Source organism: Solanum verrucosum, unplaced genomic scaffold (assembly GCF_900185275.1).
Source record: "Solanum verrucosum unplaced genomic scaffold, falcon-dt-bn FXZP01000252.1, whole genome shotgun sequence".
Lineage (NCBI taxonomy): Eukaryota > Viridiplantae > Streptophyta > Magnoliopsida > Solanales > Solanaceae > Solanum > Solanum verrucosum.
The window spans coordinates 4,194,425-4,217,966 of NW_026019988.1; the positions used below are offsets into that span (position 1 = coordinate 4,194,425).

Here is a 23,542-nt window from a genome sequence, read left to right on the forward strand (position 1 = left end):
AACCACGTTACTTGTCAGATCAGCTTTTGCTGGTGAATCTGACTGACTTTGTAGCAATTTGAACACAGGTTCTTCTACATGGTATTGAAGTTGAATATCGCCAGCTACTCTACATATATGACGACTATTTTTCACAACTTCTTTAAGAATCACTAGTAATCGAGTATAGCGATTACAACATATCACCCTTAGCATCAACTTCTCAATGTCAATACAACTCTGATCAAGGGAAAATTCTGCTTCTTTTCCTGTCAGCGGATCAATAACAAATGTGCTATGAAGACACTTAATTCGTAGATCGTTTCGAGGTTCAATTTTTATAAATTCCGGATTTGTTATCCAAATCCAACCAATACAAAATCTTCAGCCCACCCTGTCCAGTACTAACATCAGTTATGAGCTCGTTACAAAGTCTCTGCACTTGCCTTACGACTTTGTCCATAACAAGTACCACACAAAGCTCATGCAATATGAAGTACGTATAAGGTCATTAATGCTTGTTCTGCATGCAGCAGCCATAACAAGTACCACACAAAGCTCATTCAGGCTTGTTGTAGTAGTCCTTGATGCATAAAAAACAACGAGTCTGCAGCATAGGTGAAACATGAATCATGACTAGATAAACTTGATGAAAGCTGCTCAGTGCTCACTGTACCTGTTGACACCATTTCAACAGGACATTGAGACGAAGCATATATACGCTGCTTTGTCTTAATTATGTATTTATGAATCCCAATTTTCTTCTCAGAATCAGATGAGTTGCACTTCTCCACCAACTCCTTCAACCTAACATACGATTCCTCAGCCATCGATGATCCAACAATAGTTATATGGAAGAAATTTATTAAGCTACCAAGAATAGGTAACAACCCTAAAACTCTTGTATATGTCTGAAAAAGATGTAATAACACACGCCTATTTATAATACTAACAAACCAAATTATAATATAATTGTCCGAAAAATACTCCACCTTTTGTGATACTAAACTTTCATAAGGACCTATTATCTCCCTAAACTATTTAATAGTGTATTTTTTACCCCATGAACTATTTAATAGTGCATTTATATGTGCCCACGTGGACACATTACTATGTATAATTTTGCATTATTTTTTATGTCCACGTGGACAAATATATATGTTTAAAATACGGTATTAAATAGTCTAGGGAGGTAATAGGTCCTCATGAAAGTTTAGTATTGCAACAACAAATTCGACCAAAGTTGGGGTATTTTTCAGACCCTTATCCCAATTAGAAAACCTACTTTAACTAATAAATCTTAATTAAACATACTTACCAAAATTAACAAATCCTAATTTAAGTACACTAGAAAACCTTTTTAACTAACTAATCCTAATTAAATATAATTACCAAAAATTACAAATCATTAACTACTATGGATTCCTAATCTTGTTTTATTTCCTTCAAAAAATTGAGACGAAGCTGAGTCTTTTCATAGAAGTTAGTAGAGTATTTTACTGAATTTGTGGTTGCTTGTAAATTAAAGATGAAAATCAGATTATTAATTATTATTTTTACAATTGTATATTAATGAGATTAAATTCAACTCTACAAGTAATTTAAATTTCTTAACCACATAACTTGTTTATTTGAGTTATCTTTGCACAGAAGTTTTTGGGGTTTGTTTGGTTTATTGCTTGCCTTTATTTTGTTTCGATTTTTAATTTTTGTCTTTCAGGATAAAAAGAAAAATAATTCGCAAGGAGTAATACCTATTGATGCCCGTGGCTTTAAAGAACAACCCATTTAAAGGGAAAATTGTGCAAATGAATCCTGTTTTCTACGTTGTTGTATACTATTGTTGCAACTATTTTTGCTATTTACAATTTTTTATATATCCAATGTCCAATACATGTATTACAATTTGATTAATCTATACTCGCGCTTCATAGGATTCATTCTGGGAAGTACTCTCTACTACAAATTATTTCATATTTAAAATTTAAACTCGAGATTTTTGATTAAAAGGAGACTAAGAGGAGTTCATTCGCTATAACAACTCTTTGATGATGTTATTTAGTATTTACTATCCAACTATATATGACACCATATTTTTTGGATATATATTTATTACGATTCAATCTGATTAAATAGAGAAATTTGTTTTGGACAGTCGAGAAAATACAGTAAATAAGATTATATTCTTTTTAAAAAAAAAACCCTAGTTCAATAGAGTATAAATATGTCTTAATATATCAATGAATAACTCTAGTAATGTTAGAAATTAATTATTATCATCATGAAAAAGAATGTAAGGATGATATATATAAAAAAAACAAAGAATACAACCTCTGCCTTTTTTTTTTTAATCTATCTGTTTTTTTAATATATATATACACAAAGACATGAAGAATAAAACAAAAATACAAGTAAAACATATAACCAAAAAAAATTTAAATAACTCATAATCTATTTTTTAGTGAATAAAAAGCTTGAAAGTGTCCACCACTTTGTTAGCTAAATTTGTCCCAGAATTTTGTGACACAATTCCATCATTTCCAGCAAGAACTCTATATTTGTCTTTTCTTGTAAAATTAGTACATTCAAATCCTAATGTTGCAGCCAAAATTCTCTGGACATAATTTGCAACATCATGTGGACTTTTCCCTGATGAACACGTGGCTTCCACTGGTAGTTGATTCAAGAATGTTACCTGTTGAAAGAAAAAAATAATATATGAATCAACAATACATAGTATATAATAACTCAAGGCAGAGTCAGGATCGAGGGGTTCATCTGAATCTCCCTTTGATGAAAATTACACTATATTTAAAAGGAATTCTAAACATTACCTCATACATTGGCCTAGGGTTCATGAAGAAGAAAATTGGATCCAGTCCTTTCCATCCTCTAGCTGTTGTTGCATGAAAAAACCCTACTCTATAATTCATTGCCACTGGTACGATTCGATCGGTTAATTCAGCGAAAAGCGCGCTGAACCTCAGTAAAAACGGTTCCCTACATGTCGTTCCTTCGGGGCAGACAACTAAATCTCCTTTCTCGAGTTGACGTTTGATTTTTTGTGCGTCCACTTCTCGAATCCTCGTTAGCCGGACGGTCGGGATCGGGGACAAAATCTCCGATAATCGGGAGATTGAGTACGTAACGGCCGGTATCTTACGTTGAAGTACGGTGGATAGGACCACAGGGTCAAGTAGGGTTCGGTGTGTGCACACAAAGAGCACGCCCGAGTTGGTGGTTGATGCTGGTGGTGGTGGTTTGCCCTTGACAATGACTTTACCACCAAATAATGGAGCTAAATAGGGTACAATCCATAATGGTAGCATTAAACCTATTATAATACGTATTGTTGCTAATATAACACCAAATGGTATCCATAAAAGAATTAATAGAGCAATTGATGGTGTTGGACGTTTAACAAGACGTCCATCGTGGAAAATTACTGGTAAAGGCTTGATAATATGATCTTGATTTTTGTTTATCATAAATGGTGGATGTGATTGTTCCTGTTTCAATTTACATTTGTAACAAAAAATAAAATAAAAATTAGTGTCAATGTTATAAAAAAATAAATATATAATCTATATAGTTCTTTCTAATACAATTATCATATGGAATTAATCTCATAAACTACCTTGCTACATATATATAAATGTGACAATTGTTTCGACTATATAAAATTGAGACATTTGTAACAAACTTTTTGGCAAGAATATTATGTCAATGTCATAACAAAATACAAGAATTTTCATTTTTAGTATTGAAGTAAATAATAAAGTTTAAGTTATATGTACTGACGATATAATTATTTTTTTTAATTCTTGAACATCTATTTGTCAAAAAATTTAGGTGCCTTGAACATAAAAAGTATATCTATTAATTCCTTGTATATTTTATCGGTCGAAATCTCATCAAATAGCTCTTTGATTTTCAATGATAACATATATATAGTTTGAATTCTAACAAACGACAAAAGTTAAATAAAAAATTTAAGTTATATGTACTAATATCATACCTTGCATAGTGAAAGGAATGAAGAACCATTTTGAGGCCTTCCAAGGCCTAAGCTAGGTTGTGTTTCACCATCAAACAAAGCACCGACTTTTTCAAAAATCGAGTCAAAATCGTCTTTAATAAATCCAGTGGCGAAGCCAGAATTGTTCACCACGAGTTCACTCCCAATAACATCATCAGCTCTCAAATGTTCCTTAACAAATCTCTCCACCATAATTCTTGGAATTTTTGTCACAACAATTCTCTTATCAAATGAACTAAAAATCCTCCAAGAATTCATATCAATATCATCAAAATAAAACTTAGGTAAAACAGCTCTAGCCACAACTTCAATTTCAGAAATTTTTACACCTATAGTAGCCACAAATATCATTAATTTTAACCCTTTATCCTTTTGGCCACAAATTTCAAGAAATTTAATTAATGGCCATAACATGAGTAAAATTGCAAATCTTATAAGACTAGATGCTTCAAATGCAACTAACATAAAGTAACTAAAAGGATCTTGATCTTTTAAGAGAGTTCCTTCAAGTTCACAAACAATTGATGAATCCATTTGGAAAACTTTTTTTTTTTTGGGCAAAAAAATGAATGTTTTTTTGTTGTTGTGTTAGATAATTGAAATCAAGAATTGGGTTTTAAGGAGTATGAGAATTATAAGATGAAAGTAGATTTGACTTTACTCTAAGGAAAGAATGGAATTGGTTTAACTAATTTACAACTACCAAGTATATGAAAAGAAGGTACATATAAATTTTTATATTAAGATGTAAGACCCCATTTGTCTGTACGTAGATATATCTACATGAAATAATAAAGAACTCAATAATAAATATCTTAAGAATATTTGACATGTCAACATGCAAAACTAGGTTACTTAACTCAACCAACTAACTTTTTCTTTTTTTAAAAATAAAAAATATTATAGAGTTAATATTGAAAAATATTATTGGATTGGATCTATTCATAAAGGGTGTTGGTTAGCCCATAAGTTATTATCTTTCTACTTAAACCTTATCCGATTACCTTGTATGTGTATAGTATCATTATTAGTATAGGGAAATACAAGTTTTTTCGAACGTTTCTTCTGAAACACAAGCAATAATTATAATTAGTTAAATATACATAAACATCCTTTGCATCACTAGAAAATATTTTGTGGGATTCTACTCGTCTTGTGAGAATTATCAAGGATTGATAATCCCAATCGTGATTATAATATATTCTTTTTACTAATGAGAAAATCGTAAATTTCTTAAACTAGGTTTTACATTTATAGACTACATATCAATCTCTATATATTGATGAAGGGAAGAATATATTTTTTTGCTCTATCAAATCATTTAAACTATATACATATATAAATATTTTATGTGTTACCTTGTAATATACTGTTAACTTGCACTGATAATATAAATAATATTTTATGTGCTGTTAGTGTTATTAGATTTATTTTGGGAGTCAAGAGAATAGCGTCCACGTCTCTACCAAAAAAAAAAAAAAAAAACCATTGTTCGTATGTAGGTAACTTACTAAGATCACTTAACTATAAATTATTTTATTTTCGAGTTATGTTATTATCAAATTCATTCAAAAACATATGTATTGTATCAAATTTTATCATCTATCTTATAAAAAATTTCAATTTAATTTTTTATTCCAAAGTGAAATTCTCATATGTCCCATTTTCGTTAAGTTTTGCTCATTTTTTTCTTTAACCTGTTTTTTTATTCATCCTCTATTATAGACGTCATGTAAATTATACAACCCGCATATATACGTTTTTCATTGCTCGTATAATTTAATACGATTATCTCATCTTTGTCTAGAAGCTACACCTATATATATCTCAGGTCAAAGATATTTTTGTCACCACAACTTCTATTTTTTTTTAAAGTGTTTAATGTCTTATATCTTTACAATTGCATAACGTGTATAAAATCGTGGAAATAATCAATTTGTAGAGTTACTTTTTTTTTTTTTTTAAAAAAGAAGAAGGCCAGAACAAGAAGATGTTTTAGATCATTTATTATGTTAATAAACAAAACGTGTAGAATTTCTGGTTAGAGTCAAAGTAGTGAAATCTCAAAGAGGGGATGGTTATATTAAGGAAGATATATTTAGATATATGTATTTTTTTAATCAACATATACCTTAAAATAGGGAGAGGCGAGTGGGGTGGGGAGAGAGATTCGTGTATCCCAGATACATTTAATTACACTAGATACACACTAGACATGTATCTACATGTGTCTGGAGTGATTCATATGTATCTGGAATACAAACACATAGGAGTGTGGTGTGCGTGATGTGAGGGAGGCAAAGGATGTGAGTTTGTCTTTGTTTCCCAGATACATATGAATCCACTTAGATACAATGTATTGAGAACAAATTACACCTAATTTTGATCCTATATTTTCTGAGATGAACGTACCAAAATCTAGTAATATTGCAAACTAGAGTACATTTAAGTAATTAGCTCCTAAATGTAAAATAGTGAAATTTCTATAAATTACCTTTTATTTATTTATTTATATTTGTTTATTATATGTTGATTTTTTTTTAATTTCAACGTGTGTATACTTTATATATTTTAAATCATCTTACTAAAATTTTTTATCCAACACTACACCATGGAATTTCAAATTAGTGGAGCTAATAAATTTAGCAAAAGCAATACTCTAACGTGATCTAATTACATCATACTTACGTCTCGATTGATTCATTAAATTGAGTCCTAAATATGGTAAATATTTACCCACATACAATGTTTAATTTATTGTAGCAAAGTAATTAAATGTACTTTGATCAACTTTTAAGATGTCTTTTTTTTTAAAACCATATTGATATTAGAAAAAAATACAATTTGTAATATTTTTCATGAAGTTCTTGAACATCTAAGTTAAAATTTGAAAATATCATATTAATTTAATTTAATTTAGCTTCAAAATTTAGTTAAATTAACTTTCAAGAAATGAAACATGAATAAGTATTTTGAGAAGTATTAGTTAAATAATGCAATAGTGTGAAAATTATCAACCACTTAATTAATATAGTTGACCGGCGTTGTCCATTTATGAAGGTTTTGAATTTGTTAAATTCTACCCTTTTATTTAAATTATATATATAGATTACTTACAAGTTATCGTATAATAAAATAACACTTTCTGAATACATTATCTACTTGCAAATTAGTTGGTAAGAAAAAGTAAAAAGAGTGTCATAATCAAATGTTTTAACTACTAAACTTAAAGATTGTAGTTTGTACTTGTACCTTTTTAATTATAGACTGCGGATTTGAGTATTAAAAATAGCTACGATATCATAACATTATACGATATGCTTACATTGATGTGTGTTATAAGAAATTTTGACACTAGCTATATATAGGAGCGAATCTAGGGCCTCATGACTCATGAAGGTGTATCTGAACCTCATCTACAAAAAATTACACTATAAATGAAGATAATTTTTTGATTTTTATGTATATGTAGCGATCAATTCTGAAGTATGTGAACACATGAATTGGCTTAGTTGCTTAGGTGTTAAAATGCACCTTGAAGTTTCAAATTTCAAGCACTATATTTTATTTTTATGTTTCGAACTCCTTCAATTAAAATCATGGATCCATCATTGACTATTTATAGGCAATGCTTAGAACTATATCTTTCTTTTTCGCTTCAGAGTTTAGACCACAAAATGTTGCGGTAAAGTGGTCGATAAGTACTCCTTTCTTACCTAGAAGATTTAAGTTTGTGCCCTAAGATTATAATCGTTTTTTATAAGAAATATTTTACCCTTAAAATTTAATCAATTAAAGTGAGTATCGAATGTCAAAAGAGAAATATAATATCAAATGTTTACACTTTTACTATCTATATCTGTTTTTTGTACAAACTTGCAAGAAATTTATAAAGTTTTACAAATTTTTTGTTCCATTTGCGGCGCATCGATATATATACAGTTGTGGTTGCTCAACTAAATTTTCATCACCTTTTCATTATCTTTTTTGGCCTTAATTAATTCATTATTAAATAAACATAGTAAAACTCAAATACAAATATTCATAAAAAAATATATATTGTGTAATGGTGCATGGCCATAACTTCACGGGAAAAGACTATAAGTGTTTGTCATTCTTTACATTCACATCTTTTCTAATTTTACATACTTTGTTTATAGTATCTAAATAAGATCTAAACGTTAAATACTAATATACATATATAGCAATATCTCACTACAATATAATCATAAAACTTTTACACAAATGCTGCTATTATAGAAAGATTTGACCCTAATTGCCTTTTAGGTAATTTGTACACAAACACATGATGAGCAACAAAAATATACAAAACGATCCACCATAAATATAAAGTAAACTCTGTGGGAGTGAAGATTTGGAGCGGTTGGAGAGTAAGGAGGACACCATCAATATAAAATATTTTTTGTAAAACTTGTTTGTTGGGATCGAAATAAAAAAATGTCCTGCAGAGATCAAGAATTATAAACTTTGAAATACAATAAACCATATAATAAAAAGATATACTAAAAATGCATAAAACATAATAGGGTTTGGTCAAAATTGACCTATCTATATGAAACTAATATAAAAAAAATATTAAACTATAAGAGTATAATCTCTTCATAACAAAAACTCGTAATAATTACATTGTGGATATTGCTATTAAAAAAATCGACCTCTAAAGTTTTTTTTTTAAACTCTGAAGGTCAATTTTATTAAGAAAATATTTTTTCAAAATCTGACCTCCGAATGACCATTTTTATTTTTATTTTTTTCTTGTAGGGATTGTTTTTTTTACTGTTTTCCTTTAAGAGTTTGCTTGCAGTTAACTACTTTTCTATACATGAAAAATTAATTTTACAAGGCTATAAGTATAACACTTATTCATTTAATTATGATAAATTCAAATTGTTCTTTGATGTAGGATAATTAAAAATCAATGATGTGAATATTTTGTTAGTTAGTTTTTTGATTTTTTTTATTACCAAAACAACAGATTTTGAATAAAAGTTGGAAAAGAGAGTGATGGCGATAAATCCTTAATTTATTTTTGACCAAGAATGAGATATGATTTCTTGGTGAAAACCAAATTTAGGACATGTTGCCATCACTTCCCTTTTACAACTTTTTATTTAAATTCTATTTATGTAATAAAATAAAATAAAAAATTAACTAACAAAATATCTACACTATTGCTTTTTAATTGTCCTACATTTGGGTATGAAAAAGGAACAATTTTAACTATCATAATACATCAATATGTGCCATGCCTGTAGCCTTCTACAATTTATTTTTCATGAATCAAATAAAAAATGCATTAAAAAAATAGTAATCAAAATTAAAGGGATTCAATATCTACTATTTGGTCTTCCAATCTATTATCAGATACCTAACAACACACTTATACTTTACAGGGGACTGACTATTCTAAAGTGAAATAAATAACCCCTTAAGTTTTATTAAAATGGAAGGCCTTAGAAATCGATGGAAATTTCTTCATCAATCAATTTAACTTGTAATGTATGATGTGTTATATAAACTTAGACTAAACTTTCCGTCTTTAAAAATGAGAAGACCTCAAAAATCGACAGAGAGATCTTTTTCATTGGTCATTTGTACAAATCGACGGAAACAATTGATAAATAACATTAAAAAAATTCAAAAATTAAAACTAAAAAATAGAGCAACAATGATGAAGTAATGAACAAATAGTAGCCAAACATATTAAAGATCTAAAAATTGCCAAAACTATAAACACATTCATCAAAAATAGTAACAATCATTAAAATTTAACCAAAAACATTAAGACAACAAATCAACAATTAATTAAACAAAGCCAAAATATATATGGTTAGGTTGTGGTTTTGGGCTGTTGTTGGTTTGGTTACTGGTAGCAGTAAACAAGGAGAGGAAGGGGGGGGGGGAGGTGGTGTTTGGGTGGTGGAGCTCACCGGAAAAATATGAAGAAAGGGATACCTATGGCTGTTTTAGAAAAGGGAAAAATGAGAGTTTTTAGGGTTTTACTGAAATTCTTCTCTTGATTTGAAAATTGTTCACAATCCTCTCTACTTATATAGATAACTAAAAACCACTTTTTGTACAAAACAATGGGCTAAAACCATGGGTTATCAAAACCATTGGCTAATTAAATAGCACGAAAATCATTTATACCCCCAACTTTATTTTAAAGATCAAACTCCCCCTTCAACTTTGAGAAACATTTATTCTCCCCCATTTTCATTATTGACTTTATTAAATGTTTATTTTACCCTACATTATCAATCTTTATCTCTTTTTTTTTAATACTTTTTTAAAATCACAATATCATTATTTTTTCATTTGTATAACAAATATCCTATAATAAAATATTAATCTAAACAAATAAAAAATATTGATTGAGTATATAAGTTAATATATGTCATTCTCGAATGGACAAAATAAAAATAAAATTTATTAATTTTAAAAATATCTATAATATGATAGCCTTATAAACATATTTTGATGCATTAATATTAAAAAATAATTAATAAAATTAAATATATATTTCATAAAAAATCTTGAAAGATTATTTATTTATATTCTATATAAATTTTAAACTTTTTTTAATAATGACAATCAAAATTCATTTATCTACATTGATAGTAGAGAAAAAAAGAAAGACATAATACATAATGTGCCATTTCACTTTGCTTCAACTGATATTTATGTTTTCAACTATGGGTATGCACAAGTAGCTAGACACATGTGTCTCATGTGTCAATTAACATGAGAATTGTGTAATGACCCACAAGGTCATTTTTGGATTTAAAAATAAATAAAATTATCAGTTTACTCCTCCCTATAGTTGCTCCAAGTCATTTATTGATATGTCGGTGAAGTTGGTTTGGAAATTTCGAGTGTGTGATGGTTGGTTCAGATTCACTTCTGGTTGTAGCCGATATTGAATAGCGTAATTCCTTATGGTATTTGTAAAGAAGTAATGAGATTTGATAATGGTTTGACTTGTTTATATTGAATGATCCTAATGTTGAAAAAGGGGTAATAAAAGGCAACTTGATTATATATTGATGTGTGATGTGTTGAGAATGATTTAAAAGGATTATTGATTCATTATTGATGTTGTATCATGAATTTGTTGTTGTGAATTGTGCATTGATGTCGAAATAGTCATTTCCTCATTATTTGAGTGAACAAGTCATTTGCATTGGTTCTGAGACATGATTGTGACAAGTGTTATATGAATTGAGGAAGAATAAGGAATTAAAAGGATGTACCAATTCGAGGGATGTGTCGCGCACCGCAACCGATATTATGATTTGAAGTATGTATCGTACGTCACGGTGGATTTTATTATCGAGAGTCGTGTCGTACGCCAAAACGAATGCATGGACAGATATGTCTCCTATGAGTCCCAGACTAAGAGACAATAGTTGTGTATCGCTAGGTTAGATATGCATCACTATACTTGACATTGCATTGTATCATTTTCTTCTTACTACTTAAACTTGCCATGCACCCTCACTCTTGGGTGGTGCTCTGTCACGACCTAGACTGTCGTGATTGGCACCCACACTAACACTCCGGTGGGAGAACCAATATTACAACTCAAATCAATCAACTAATCTAAAACCAAGGCATTTAAGGATACAGAAGCAATTCAAATACAAAGGAAAGAAATAGGGAGTTCCCATAAACTCCAAAAAAAGTCTAACAACGAACTAAATAATGTGGAAGAAATAACCTAGAACCTGAAAGTCAATGTACCAAAACATCTAAAGGTCAACAAGTCTAAACAAGAAGGGATGCAACCCCAATCTAATGAACTAATCAACTAACTAGAACATAGTCTAAGTCCAAAAATGGTAGACATAGACGAAAAAGAACCCATGGTAGCCCGGAAGTATTGGCTTACCCTTGAATTCGAACGATCACTGATCTCCTAAGCGAGGTCTGTCAGTAGCCGCTTGAAGAAGCCCTGTACTCAACAAAAATAAAAACAAGTTCAGATCAGTACACAACCACAGTGTACTGGTAGGATCACGCGACTATCCCACTAAGTGCAACATAAATAAGTCATCACAACAATATAATCACATGCATATATCAAACATATACAATATTATTAACATTTACTAACAACGAACAACTTCACATTTCTCAAGATACACAATTTTATCAAATCATTGGTCCTCTCATAGAACCCAACCCCAAACAGTTAGCATACCAAAACGTGGTACCCGATCCAATAATTATGCCGGAACATGGCAACAGATCCCATTGTTATAAGTAATTACCTGTAGAGGTGGGCATGACAGACTGAATTGGCTTGGCTGCAAGTGTTGGCCTCCCTGAACCTCTGGAATAAGAACCTTGAAAGTTGCCTTGAATCTTGCCCCTTTCTGCCAATGCCTTAGCCTGACCGTCTCGCCTCACCCCCTCCACTTTCTTAATATAATCTGTTACCTTATAAAAGCTCCCCCTGCAGAAGTCATATGAACAGATAATACTTGCAACTCAGAATTCAGTCCCCTAGTAAATAAGCGGATCCTCTCATCCTCAATAGTCACCAATTTAGTAGCATATATAAACAAAGCGTGAAACTTGGTCTCATAAGCAGCCACAAACATACCACCTTGTTTCAAAGCCATAAATTCATCTTTCTTACAATCTCTCAAAGTTCTAGGCATATATTTTTCCAAGAACAGAGCATGAAACTGGGTCCAAGTAAGTGGAGGTAAAGTAGAAGATTTGCATTCCATATAAGCTCTCCACCATTGTTTGGCATCACCTTGAAGTTGGAAAGACACAAACTCAACCCCATGTTGATGAACAATGCCCAATTTATCAAACCTCTCATAGCAATCTAAGATGAACTCATAAGCATCCTCACTCTCAGAATTAAGAAACACATGAGGCTTTAGCTTTAAAAACTTAGTCAACATTTCATGCTCATTACCAGTCATAACAGAACCCAACAAAGGATGGAAGAAAGTATCATTACCTCCCGTTCCACCCGTCTTGGGCTCAGTGCTAGTAACATGAGGATTAGTAGGAACTTGAGTTGCTTGAGCAGAAAGAAGCACTCCAGGACCAACCAACCCTTTTAAGAATGACACGATCTGTCGAGCTAACACTGGGTCTATGAGAGGAACATTGGTAGTCTCAGCCTGCACCTCTTCCTCTTGTCCAACCTCCTCAACATTATCAACCTCAATATCCTCTTCTAACTCTTCATGATGCACCAGAGGGTTCTCATTCACAGGGGCATTCTCAACCGGTACCTCATTCTCAGTAGGCGTAATTTTTCCTCAGCCTCTACCCCTAGCTCTTCTCTACCCTGCCTCAACCGTGACCTCTCACTGTAGATTCCTCAGTTAGAGCATTGACAGGAGCTACGAGCCTGACACCGTTAGACCTTGTGTTAACCATCTGCAGACAGAAGTGTGAAGGAGGTTAAATACCAATCCGAATCAACAGATACCAATTGGAATCAAGTTATAGCACGAAAGGAGACAAAAGAAAATATAGAGATTTCCTAAAGTTATATAGCTCTCAAAGAAAATTAAAGGCGTCCCCGTACCGTTCCGCGAGACTCTACTAGACTCGTTTTGGTAAATCGAGATCAACGAACCTAGGATCTGATACCAACTTTGTCATGACCCAGACCGTCGTGATTGACACCCACACTAATGTTGACACCCAATTTTGGACCTCCACAATACAAATTAATCATCGAGCTTCCTAAATTCCAAATGATTTAAAATAATTGGCTTTATAAAATTCAAAATAATTTTCAAGTCATTTTAAGTAGTTTGTCATTTTTATAAATCTTAAAATAATGAATATGATATTTTATATAATTATGTGTCTAATTAGTATATTTTATGAATGTTCAAAAATTGTCTCAAAAGGGTTTTAGCTTTATTTAAATATTTGGTTATTTAGTTTAAATTAATTAATAGCTTATATTTCTAGTTAATTAGTTTATAATTAATTTAATTATTATATAATTATGTGTCTAATTAGTATATTTTATGAATGTTCGAAAATTGTCTCAAAAGGATTTTAGCTTTATTTTAATATTTGGTTATTTAGTCGTTCATATTGTTAAATTAATTAGTTTATAATTATGTTAATTATTTTATTTTGTTAAGATTAAGAAGCTCGTTAATTAATTAATATCAATTTATCTTTTTTAATTACTAGCCGAATCTATCTTAGCTAAAATCTAATTGGCTAAGTTTTTCTAACCCCCCTTTCAACCGACCCCGTCTTTTTTTTTAAATTAATAACAACCCCTTAATACAACAATACAATGATCCAAACGTATCCAAAACAATACAATGCCCAACCAAACCAACCCCACCCGCCCACTTATTTTCCAATTCAAGAAGCTGCCAGCCCATATAATAATACAATACATACATGTACCAACCAACCCCTTCCAATAAAATAATAACAACAACAGCAAACAGTACCGCCTGACCCCACCCCTTTTTCCCTTTTAATTTCTAACATACAATACATACAATTCCAAGCAACACTACATACAATACAACAAACAGTACCGCCCGACCCCACCTGTGTTCTCCTTCTTCTTCAGCAAAGACCAGAAACATCAATAGCAGCCGTCATTATTGACCAGAAACGTCAAAGCAGCAACAGCTGTACGCGGCAGCCCTGCTGCCTCCAATTTTCTGGGATTTTGGAGAAAATCTCGTGCAAACCCAGCTGTTTCCTGTTCCGAATTTTAAAATTTCAAATCAAGGGAGAATTTCATTTTTTTTACCCTTGTTCCTATCTGTTTTTCACCCCAACTCCCCCTATAAATACATCTCTTCTCTTCCATTGAAGGGGTTGGAAAATTTTTAACTAAGGAAAACAGAATACTTCAAGGAAGAATAGCTAAAATACATTCTAAATACTCTAAAAAAACAGGGAGATTTTCTTATTCGCGGATTCGTGTCCGAGTTTGGGCGGAAGAAGTCACGTTCCCCTGCTCGTCTTCCCTATTCACTGCACGCAAAGAAGGTAAATTTCTTTCATTCCAATTGATATATACATTTATCTTGTCTGTTCAACAACTTTCTCAATTAGTCATTGCCTATTGGTTAATATACATATATTTTTGCATAGATTTATTTAATTCAATATATTCATTTGTATGTTAGTTAAGTATTGTATATACATGTATTGTAGTATTTTTATTTTCTCACTTAGTTATCGCCTATTGATAGTATTCATGTTTTTTTTTTATATTTAGTTAATATTCATGTATTTTTGTATGTATATATATTAAATTAATGTATTCATCTATATTGCTCATTGGTTGATATTTGTGGCTTTTTTGTATATATTTAGTTAATAGCCAATATATATATAATAATAAATGTATTCACTTGTATGTTAATTAATTGTATTTATTTATTTATTTTAGCATTTATATTCCTAACTTAGTATTTACGTTTTAGTTTAGTCACTATCATCTAATAGCAATAACCTAAGCTTGCTTATAATGAATTTATAAATTAATAAAGTTGTATATGAAAGGTTTCTTTTTGGCTTATAAAACTGGCCATTAGTTCATACAAATGTGTATATGAGTTATTTATAATGATTTTATATATGGATATTTATTTATTAAATAAATAAAAAAGAACTCCATAAGCAAACAAAAACTTTTTAATAGGTAATTATGTATTGTTAATTTAATAATAGGAAGGCGAGAGTTTGAGGGGAGTAAGCAAAGGAAAGTCAGTTACACTAAAAAAAAACAAATCACCTTATTTAGTGCATTACAATTAAAACTATATCAATGTATTTTTTTTTTTTTTTTTTTTTAAAAACTAGTGATATTTTAAATATAGCAAGATTATGACATAAACTATAGTCATTTTTAGTAAATGTCATATTTATAGCTATACAAATTTAATAACCCTAAAATTATCGTCATTCTGTAAGTTGTTTATATATATATTTATGAGCTCATTTGTTTCTTTTATGGGGATACTGGATTTATATGTCGATTAACAGTAATAGTATTTTATGACTCACTGACTCAAATTGGCTCTTACAATGCTTACATTTTTTATGCATGTGAAATATGTTCGAGTTCACTACGAATTCCTATCTTCTTCTTGCACTTCGGGAGAGCCATAAAGGTTCAAATTCCTTTATCGAGTCAGTCAAGCCGTAAAAGCCGATGAACAGGGTTGAAAGAATTCGATGTCGAGGAGAATTGAAAGATTGGGCCAAATGCCCACTCTTTATATAAAAAGATATTGTGTTTTGTTATTTTGGGCCTAAGCCCTTGTAATTTCAGTTAGGAAAAATCACACCATATACACATTTAAGGGTTAATATTACAAGTTTTAAACATATTCTTAAAAAATCCTTACTTATAACAGTTTATTTACGGGTTATAACATATTAATTAAATTTAACTTTATTTAAAAATTAATTACAGGTTTATTTAAAAATAATTAATCTCTTTATATTTTTATATTATTAATTATTAATAGCTAGCTAATATAATTTCAGTTCCTTTTTTAAAATCGTAATTATCAGTTACAAAAATTTAGGGATTTACATTGATTAGACTTCCTTTTGTACCGTTACACTCCAATTAATTCATACACCAATCACAATTCCCGCCCACCCAAGCCTATCAGTTTACACGCCACCACCCCACTACCCCCATATTCACAATTACACGCCACCACCCCACTACCCCCATATTCACAATTACACGGCACCACCCCACTACCCCCATATTCACAATTTTCACTCCCATCTTCCTCACCACTCCACCATCACATTCACAACCGTCCATCCAATCTTTCTCACAACAACAATCGTCACTCTCGTTACGTTTCTCATCATCAGCATGTCTAAGAAGCACACTGCAACTCCTCGAAAGAGTGCCAGATCTGTTGAAGGAACTTATATTCATGAAGATCATGTTCCAACTTTCAATATATTAACTCAAACCCCTCCGCCTAAAAGGGCTGAAATTCCGAGGGCTGAAATTCCGGCGGCGTGTGGTTCATCTCGGTTGAAAGATAAAAAAGAGAAAAAAAATGAAGCAAAGAAAAGGCCGATTTCGACAAATCAAAAGGGGAAGAAGAGGAAGGGGAAAATTTGTGAAACCCCTTCCGAATCTGATTCTGATTTTGTTAGTGAAACAAAAAAGAAAAAAAGAAAAAAAGAAAAAAAGAAAAAAAACAACAAATGTAGAAGTTGCTCAATCTTCAAAACCATCAACAAGAAGTACAACAAAAAAGAAGGAATCAGAAGTACCAACATCCAAAAAACACAAAAAAGTTGTTAGGGTAAGTACTTTATTTAATTTTATTCAACATTAGCCAAAATAGTGATTTTTTATATCACATTATGCTTATTGTTTTTTTCGAAACATTTGTATGTGTGAAAAATAGTTCGAAATATGAATAAAATGTGTATGGATATGAGGTTAATGTTTGATACAATATTTGTATGTACTTTGATACAATATTGGTATGGTAAATGGTATGAATTGTGTGTTAACATTGGTTGGTGGTCTATTAATTTTGTATATGGTATGAATTATTTAATTACTCTGTTTTGTATAAATTTAGAATAATATTAATATGAAATTGAGATTTTTCCTATTAAGAAGGTTTATTATTCAATTTATCCATTAATGTATTAAAATTGTTAAATTATTGTTAGCGTATTTCGATAAATTTATGAAAATAGATTGATGAATGCAACAGTGCAAATGAAGCTGGTATGATGTTTGATTAAGTTTGGTGTGAATTTTTTTATAAATATTGAATAAGGCAGTACTAAAAATATGTATATGCATGTGTATGAAACATGAATAATATTTGTATCCACATACTGATGGAATGAAACTTGAATAACATTTGTATGAAGTGTGTTTTAATTTAGTATAAACAATTTTTATTTTATACGCAAGGAAGATATACACACACTAAAATTATGTATATGCATGTGTATGAAACATGAATAATATTTGTATCCACATACTGATGGAATGAAACTTGAATAACTTTTGTATGAAGTGTGTTTTAATTTAGTATAAACATTTTTTATTTTATAGGCAAGGAAGATATACACACACTGGTCTTCATGTACAAACATGAATGTTTTTGCTGATCTATTGGATTTCCTTGGGCAAGAGAGGTTTCAACAATTTCTCGAACAAACACCTTTTGGTGTATTTTATGACATACACCACATAAAGATTCAATGTCAACTATTGCGACATTTGATGATTCTTGAATCTGAAAATGTCAGAGACGACATGTTTGTTGTGAAAATAAACGGTACAGAATTACGTTTTGGAATCAAGGAATTTGCTGCGATAACTGGTCTTAAATGTGGACTTCTTACTGATTTTTTTTCAGATCCGTATATTCCCAATAGAAGTATCTTAAAATATTTTGGGGATATGACTAAAGTTCCCAAATTAGACTTCTTCAATAAGTTTAAACATGCTAACTTTTTTGAGACTGAAGACCGCTTAAAAATTGACATTCTGTACTTCATTACTTCATTTTTGACTGGTTCGGAGGCCTCAAAAACAACCATTCCTAAATTGTATTTTGATTTGGTTGAGTCCGGTCAATATGTTAACTTCCCATGGGGCAATGAATGTTTTAGATTAACTCTCAAAGCTTGCAGTCGTAGATTGGGAAAGAATCCTACGTTATTCAAATTCAGTCAATTCCATATAGCATTGCAGGTTTGGTTTTATGAGTGTTGTCATCCTTTTGACAACTCAGTTGCTATCCGTGTTTCAAATGTCACACCACGTATTCTCAACTGGAAGACATCGAATGAGAGTATTTTCTTCGATGACCTAAAGAATACAATTTTCAGAACACATGGCAACCAGATTATCGTTTAGTTATTGTCATTTACTAATTCTAAGTTATTACATTTTTTTTTATAAATTTTAGTTCTCATATCTTATTTTGTTATCACAGCATAAATTCAGAAACATAGTGCTTACTGAAGAAGAGTTAAATGCCATGGATCAGATCAATTTGCATCAATCTTCTAGTCAACATGAGACAGAAAATGAAGCAACATCAGAAAGGCACGACGCTGACTTTGACGAAAAGTATGTAGAGTTGAAAAAGGAAATTGCGGAGGTATACAATTAAAAATTATGATTTAATATTTTTTTAACCATATTACAAAGATTTTATACACCTTTTCAATGTTTAATGACAGGTTCGGATGGAGTTGAAAGAACTGAAAGATAATGTTATTTTTCAATCCCTGTATCAATTAACTTTTATTATTTATGTTTCTGTAATATTTTACTGTTTAACATATATGTATACATCTATTGATAAGGTTGACAAGCACATGACCGACATGAAAGCATATGTCGACAATTCTACAAAGTTGATAATTGAGGAGATTAGGTCTTCAAGAGGTCAACCATCACAAGCAACACACCAACAGGTATTAAATGGTTTTACAAGTTAAAAAACTGAAACAGTTGGTGTATCATGATACGAAGTGTGTATGTGTAAGTAAATATGAGATGTACGAATTTAGACTTAAGTTAGTATTATTTTGGTATGACCAAATTCTATGCATGATTTTACAATTTCTACTGTTTCATATTGGTATTAAATTGGTATGACCAAAACGTTTATACAGATTATGCCTGTTTAATTATTTTCATTTTTTGTCTGTTTAATATTTGAATTAAATTGGTATGATTTTCCAGTTTTGTCAGTGCTGTTATAATTTTTTTATTAACTTTTTGTATTAATAATGTTTTGACTATTATTGTTCAATTTTTTATGTTGGTTCAATTTTGGTATTAATACAATATTAAATATGTGAAGGCAACATTAGTGAAATGTTATTATTGGTTGTTTAAACTTCTGTATTAATCTTGTATAAATTTTATATGCGACAGTTTTTCGCATTATTTTATGATTGAATTTTATATTACGTCATCCATTAGGATGATGCCCGTCAACATGTTGAAGAATCTGAAAAAGCTCCAATGGATCAGCCTTCAGTTTCTATGAGAGAATACGCTCATACTTCAAACACGGATGGTATGCATTTCAATCTTATTATGATATGTATATTCACTTTCAAAGTTTGTTTAACATTTTTTTTTAAAATATATAGATGAAGCTCAGAAGTCAAATGACCAAACAATTGGTGTTGTTTTTAATGCTGATATACCTGGATCATCAAATACAAAACCACCAACATTGGATGATTATCCAGATTTTACTATGACACAGATTGTTGCACTTGATCCAATTCTCAATGCTAACACAACCCCAGATGTGCAACCAAGAAATAGGAACCCCGGCAAGTATGACACATCTCCGTATATTCGGTTGTCAGAAGGCGAAAGCAGTTCAAGAAGAGTTCCTATTTTATTTCCTATTAAACATCCGTTTGAAAGTCACAATGGGTTTGAGGTTTCAACTGAGTTGATCGATGAGTTTAACAAATAGGTTTTCAAAGATGTCTCATCTAGGCGTGGCAGGTATATGTATAAATAAAAAATAAAGCAATCTTTTTTCTTTCAATATTATCCAATCAATTTGTATACACTGTTTTTAATATATTCTTACTGTTCACAGGAAATCTGCTTATTCAAAGCTCAAAGATAGTTTTGAACCTCAAATGGACTTTGGTGTTGTCAAAGTTGCAGAAAAGGATTTTTTCAACATAATGGTTAAACCTGGCAGGCCTTGGAAAGACGGGGTAAGTCTTATATATAAACCTTTTATAAATGTCAATTTAAAACTCGTATTCCTTATTTTTGTAGTTTCTGTTTAAAATATATATATCCATGTTGTATGCATATTGAATGATTTCTGAATAAACTTGGTATACAGTGTTCATGTATGCATTTGTTATGATTTTTGATTTAATTTGGAATAAAAATAAACTTTCATGAAGATTCTGTATATATTTGAAACATTTTTTAATGTATTTTTAAATGTTAACAGCATGTTAATACCATTATGTATTATCTGTGAAAGAAGGCAAAGTACTCTTCCATACCACTATCATACAGTACGGTTGACTGTTGGTTTATGACGTGGGTTGATAACATTGAGAAACAATGGAGAGAGTCAAATTGCGACATGAGATCCATTTCTCCGGACCATGATGTTGGACAGTGCATTAGAGGCTTCAAATTGCTTGCCAACATTCCTTGGGACAAAGTTGACAATGTCATTATTCCTGTCAATATTAGTGAGAAATTTCATTGGTTTTTGGTTGTATTCAGAATCAAGCTTAGATGTCTACATGTATACGACTCAATGAAGGGAGAAGCTGTTCACACCAAGAAAGTAAATGAAGCAGTTGGTAAACTTGCAACAATGATACCACTATTTCTGACGAGCACTGGATTTTATGGTAAAAGGCTTGATTTGTATGCAAATAAACTCCCTAAATATGTACACAAGTCTCAATCCGACCCACTTGATATCAAGCATATGATGCATGTTCCTTAACAAGAAGATATTTCAAAGTACGTATTTTTATACTTAATTGATTTCATTAGAAAAGAGTTAAATTAATTTATTTCTTAAAATTTTTTTTCTTTCTTATTTTTTTCATTTTTTCAGTGATTGTGGTTTGTACACATGTCTATTTGCTGAATACATCAGTAATGATGTTTTTGATATGCGTTCTATTGATATCGATGCAAAGTACCATCGTCAAAGGTATGCCACAATCCTTTGGCATTATGGAAAAACAAAGAATGAGGATGGTGCGATCAGTGAGAGTGAAGTTACTGGTACGGTTGCTAGCAAATTTGGTGGACCTCGTATAGCAAAAGAACATGTTCCGGATACCACCAACTATCCTACACCAAGACAACAGACAAGAAATTAGATATAGTATATTGCACCTTCTACTTTTTTAGAACAACATTTTATTTTATTTTTAACTTTTGGACAATTTTTTGTGTTAAAGTATTTGATGATATATAATATCATCTGTTTAATTCCAATCAGATATCATCTACAAAAGAATTACCATTTATCGGGATGCTAGTTATATACAGACTTCATACCAGTTGGATTCACTACTTGGGGTATATATTACACATTGAATATACCATTTTCCGGGATGCCAGTTTTATATTCTAAAGATATTTTTTGATGGAATGTGTATGAAATCGGATTAATACATGTACAAAAGAATTACCATTTATCAGGATGCCAATTATATACAGACTTCATACCAGTTGGATTCACTATTTGGGCTATATATTTCACATCGAATATACCATTTTTGGGTATGCCAGTTTTATATTATAAACATATTTTTGATGGAATGTGTATGAAATCTGATTAATAGATGTATGCATCTGACTTTAATGTTTTGATGGTAGGAATATTGTATGCATGAATTAGTATAAAGATTTGATATTACTCAGGATACCAAATGCATTCCATAATTACCTTGTATAATTATCACTAATATTAACACTATCTTATATATTAAATTGAAATAAATTTTATTTCCAACAGTATGAAATTTGTATGATTAATGAATGCATTGCGTATAAAAAATTGACAGTATATTAAACACTTAGTTATAATGCATTTCAAAGCAATTATGTTTTATATCAAATCAAAAAATTAGTCTAAAAGACAAAACAAATAATCATTTTTTTTGCACATGATAATTTGAACATGTCGTCCTGTTGTGGCCAACTTGACGACATCTACTACAAGTAACTTTAGACCTTTTGAATTTTACATCAGCAAACCCTTTCCAGCGTTCCAGTTGTGGTCTTCCTGCTGCTCTCTTTGGACCAGGCGGCATCAATTTAGGCTCTGAAACATAACTTGGTATATCCCATGTACTCTCGCATGGGAGAGGTTCAACAGGGATGGCATATGTATCTTGAAAATTCTTCAGGCTATAAAAATGAGAGCAATAATCTGTTTCATGTAGTCTTCTGTATCTAAGAACTGCTATTCCATGCCCGCACGGTATCTCATCATTTTGAAATCTTCCGCAACTACACATCTTAGTGTTTAAATTTACTATGTACCGCTTTGGTCCATCAACAACAGCATGCATATCAACTGTTGATGGTATTACCTAACACACAAAAGTATTGCTCATTAAAATACTGTTACAAAAAAAAAGTCACAAAAAAAAGGTATTGTTTATTCTAATTGTCAATTTATACAAAATTAATTCAATAATCATACTAATTTAATACATGAATAAATTTAAATAATAAATAATAAATGGAAAATCATACCCTCATACTGCTAGACAAAGCAATACTTTTATGGAGCACAAGATCATATTTTTTTGTAAGCTCTGATCTAGTTTTTGCAGCCTCCTCATTGTGCTTATGAATCCATCTTTGAACTGTTACCCTCATAAATTCAAGAAATGAAATCACTGGCAACCTCCTTGCTATCCTGTTAACATTATTCAAAGATTCGGCTATGTTTGAAGTCATGGTCCATGTTCGCTTATATTTTGAAT

The 23,542-nt window shown here is 30.7% G+C and overlaps 3 protein-coding genes and 1 long non-coding RNA gene across 4 annotated transcripts in view; all 4 read right to left on the bottom strand.

Moving 5' to 3' along the window:
* Positions 1 to 1,031, bottom strand: part of LOC125819033 (uncharacterized) — a 231,012-nt gene extending 229,981 nt beyond the window's left edge. The window contains exon 1 of the long non-coding RNA XR_007442426.1: positions 1,027 to 1,031. This is a non-coding gene — a long non-coding RNA (uncharacterized LOC125819033). The remainder of the gene's footprint in view (positions 1 to 1,026) is intronic.
* The window catches only part of LOC125819013 (uncharacterized), a 513,298-nt gene that overhangs the window by 410,884 nt on the left and 78,872 nt on the right, over positions 1 to 23,542 (bottom strand). The window lies entirely within an intron of this gene.
* Positions 2,259 to 4,578, bottom strand: LOC125818990 (glycerol-3-phosphate acyltransferase 5-like). The gene is made up of 3 exons (XM_049498500.1): positions 3,998 to 4,578; positions 2,814 to 3,488; positions 2,259 to 2,674 (listed from the first exon to the last, which is right to left on the bottom strand). Exons 1-3 carry the CDS (start codon positions 4,550 to 4,552, stop codon positions 2,438 to 2,440), a joined length of 1,467 nt encoding a protein of 488 aa, XP_049354457.1. The 5' UTR covers positions 4,553 to 4,578; the 3' UTR covers positions 2,259 to 2,437.
* On the bottom strand, positions 22,031 to 23,516 carry LOC125818939 (uncharacterized). Its single transcript, XM_049498450.1, has 4 exons — positions 23,310 to 23,516; positions 23,094 to 23,143; positions 22,796 to 22,958; positions 22,031 to 22,051 (listed from the first exon to the last, which is right to left on the bottom strand). The coding sequence occupies exons 1-4, from the start codon at positions 23,514 to 23,516 to the stop codon at positions 22,031 to 22,033; spliced, it is 441 nt and encodes a 146-aa protein (XP_049354407.1).

Excerpts from the sequence above, each read along its gene's own strand:
- LOC125818990 (XM_049498500.1), bottom strand. The coding sequence starts at position 4,552 with ATGGATTCATCAATTGTTTGTGAACTTGAAGGAACTCTCTTAAAAGAT. Across the intron at positions 3,489-3,997 it reads CATTCCTTTCACTATGCAAG|GAACAATCACATCCACCATT; the intron begins GTATGATATTAG and ends AAATTGAAACAG. Across the intron at positions 2,675-2,813 it reads ACCCTAGGCCAATGTATGAG|GTAACATTCTTGAATCAACT; the intron begins GTAATGTTTAGA and ends TTCTTTCAACAG.
- LOC125818939 (XM_049498450.1), bottom strand. The coding sequence starts at position 23,516 with ATGACTTCAAACATAGCCGAATCTTTGAATAATGTTAACAGGATAGCA. Across the intron at positions 22,959-23,093 it reads GTTGTTGATGGACCAAAGCG|CCTGAAGAATTTTCAAGATA; the intron begins GTACATAGTAAA and ends TCATTTTTATAG. Across the intron at positions 22,052-22,795 it reads GCTGGAAAGGGTTTGCTGAT|ATGATATCTGATTGGAATTA; the intron begins GTAAAATTCAAA and ends ATTCTTTTGTAG.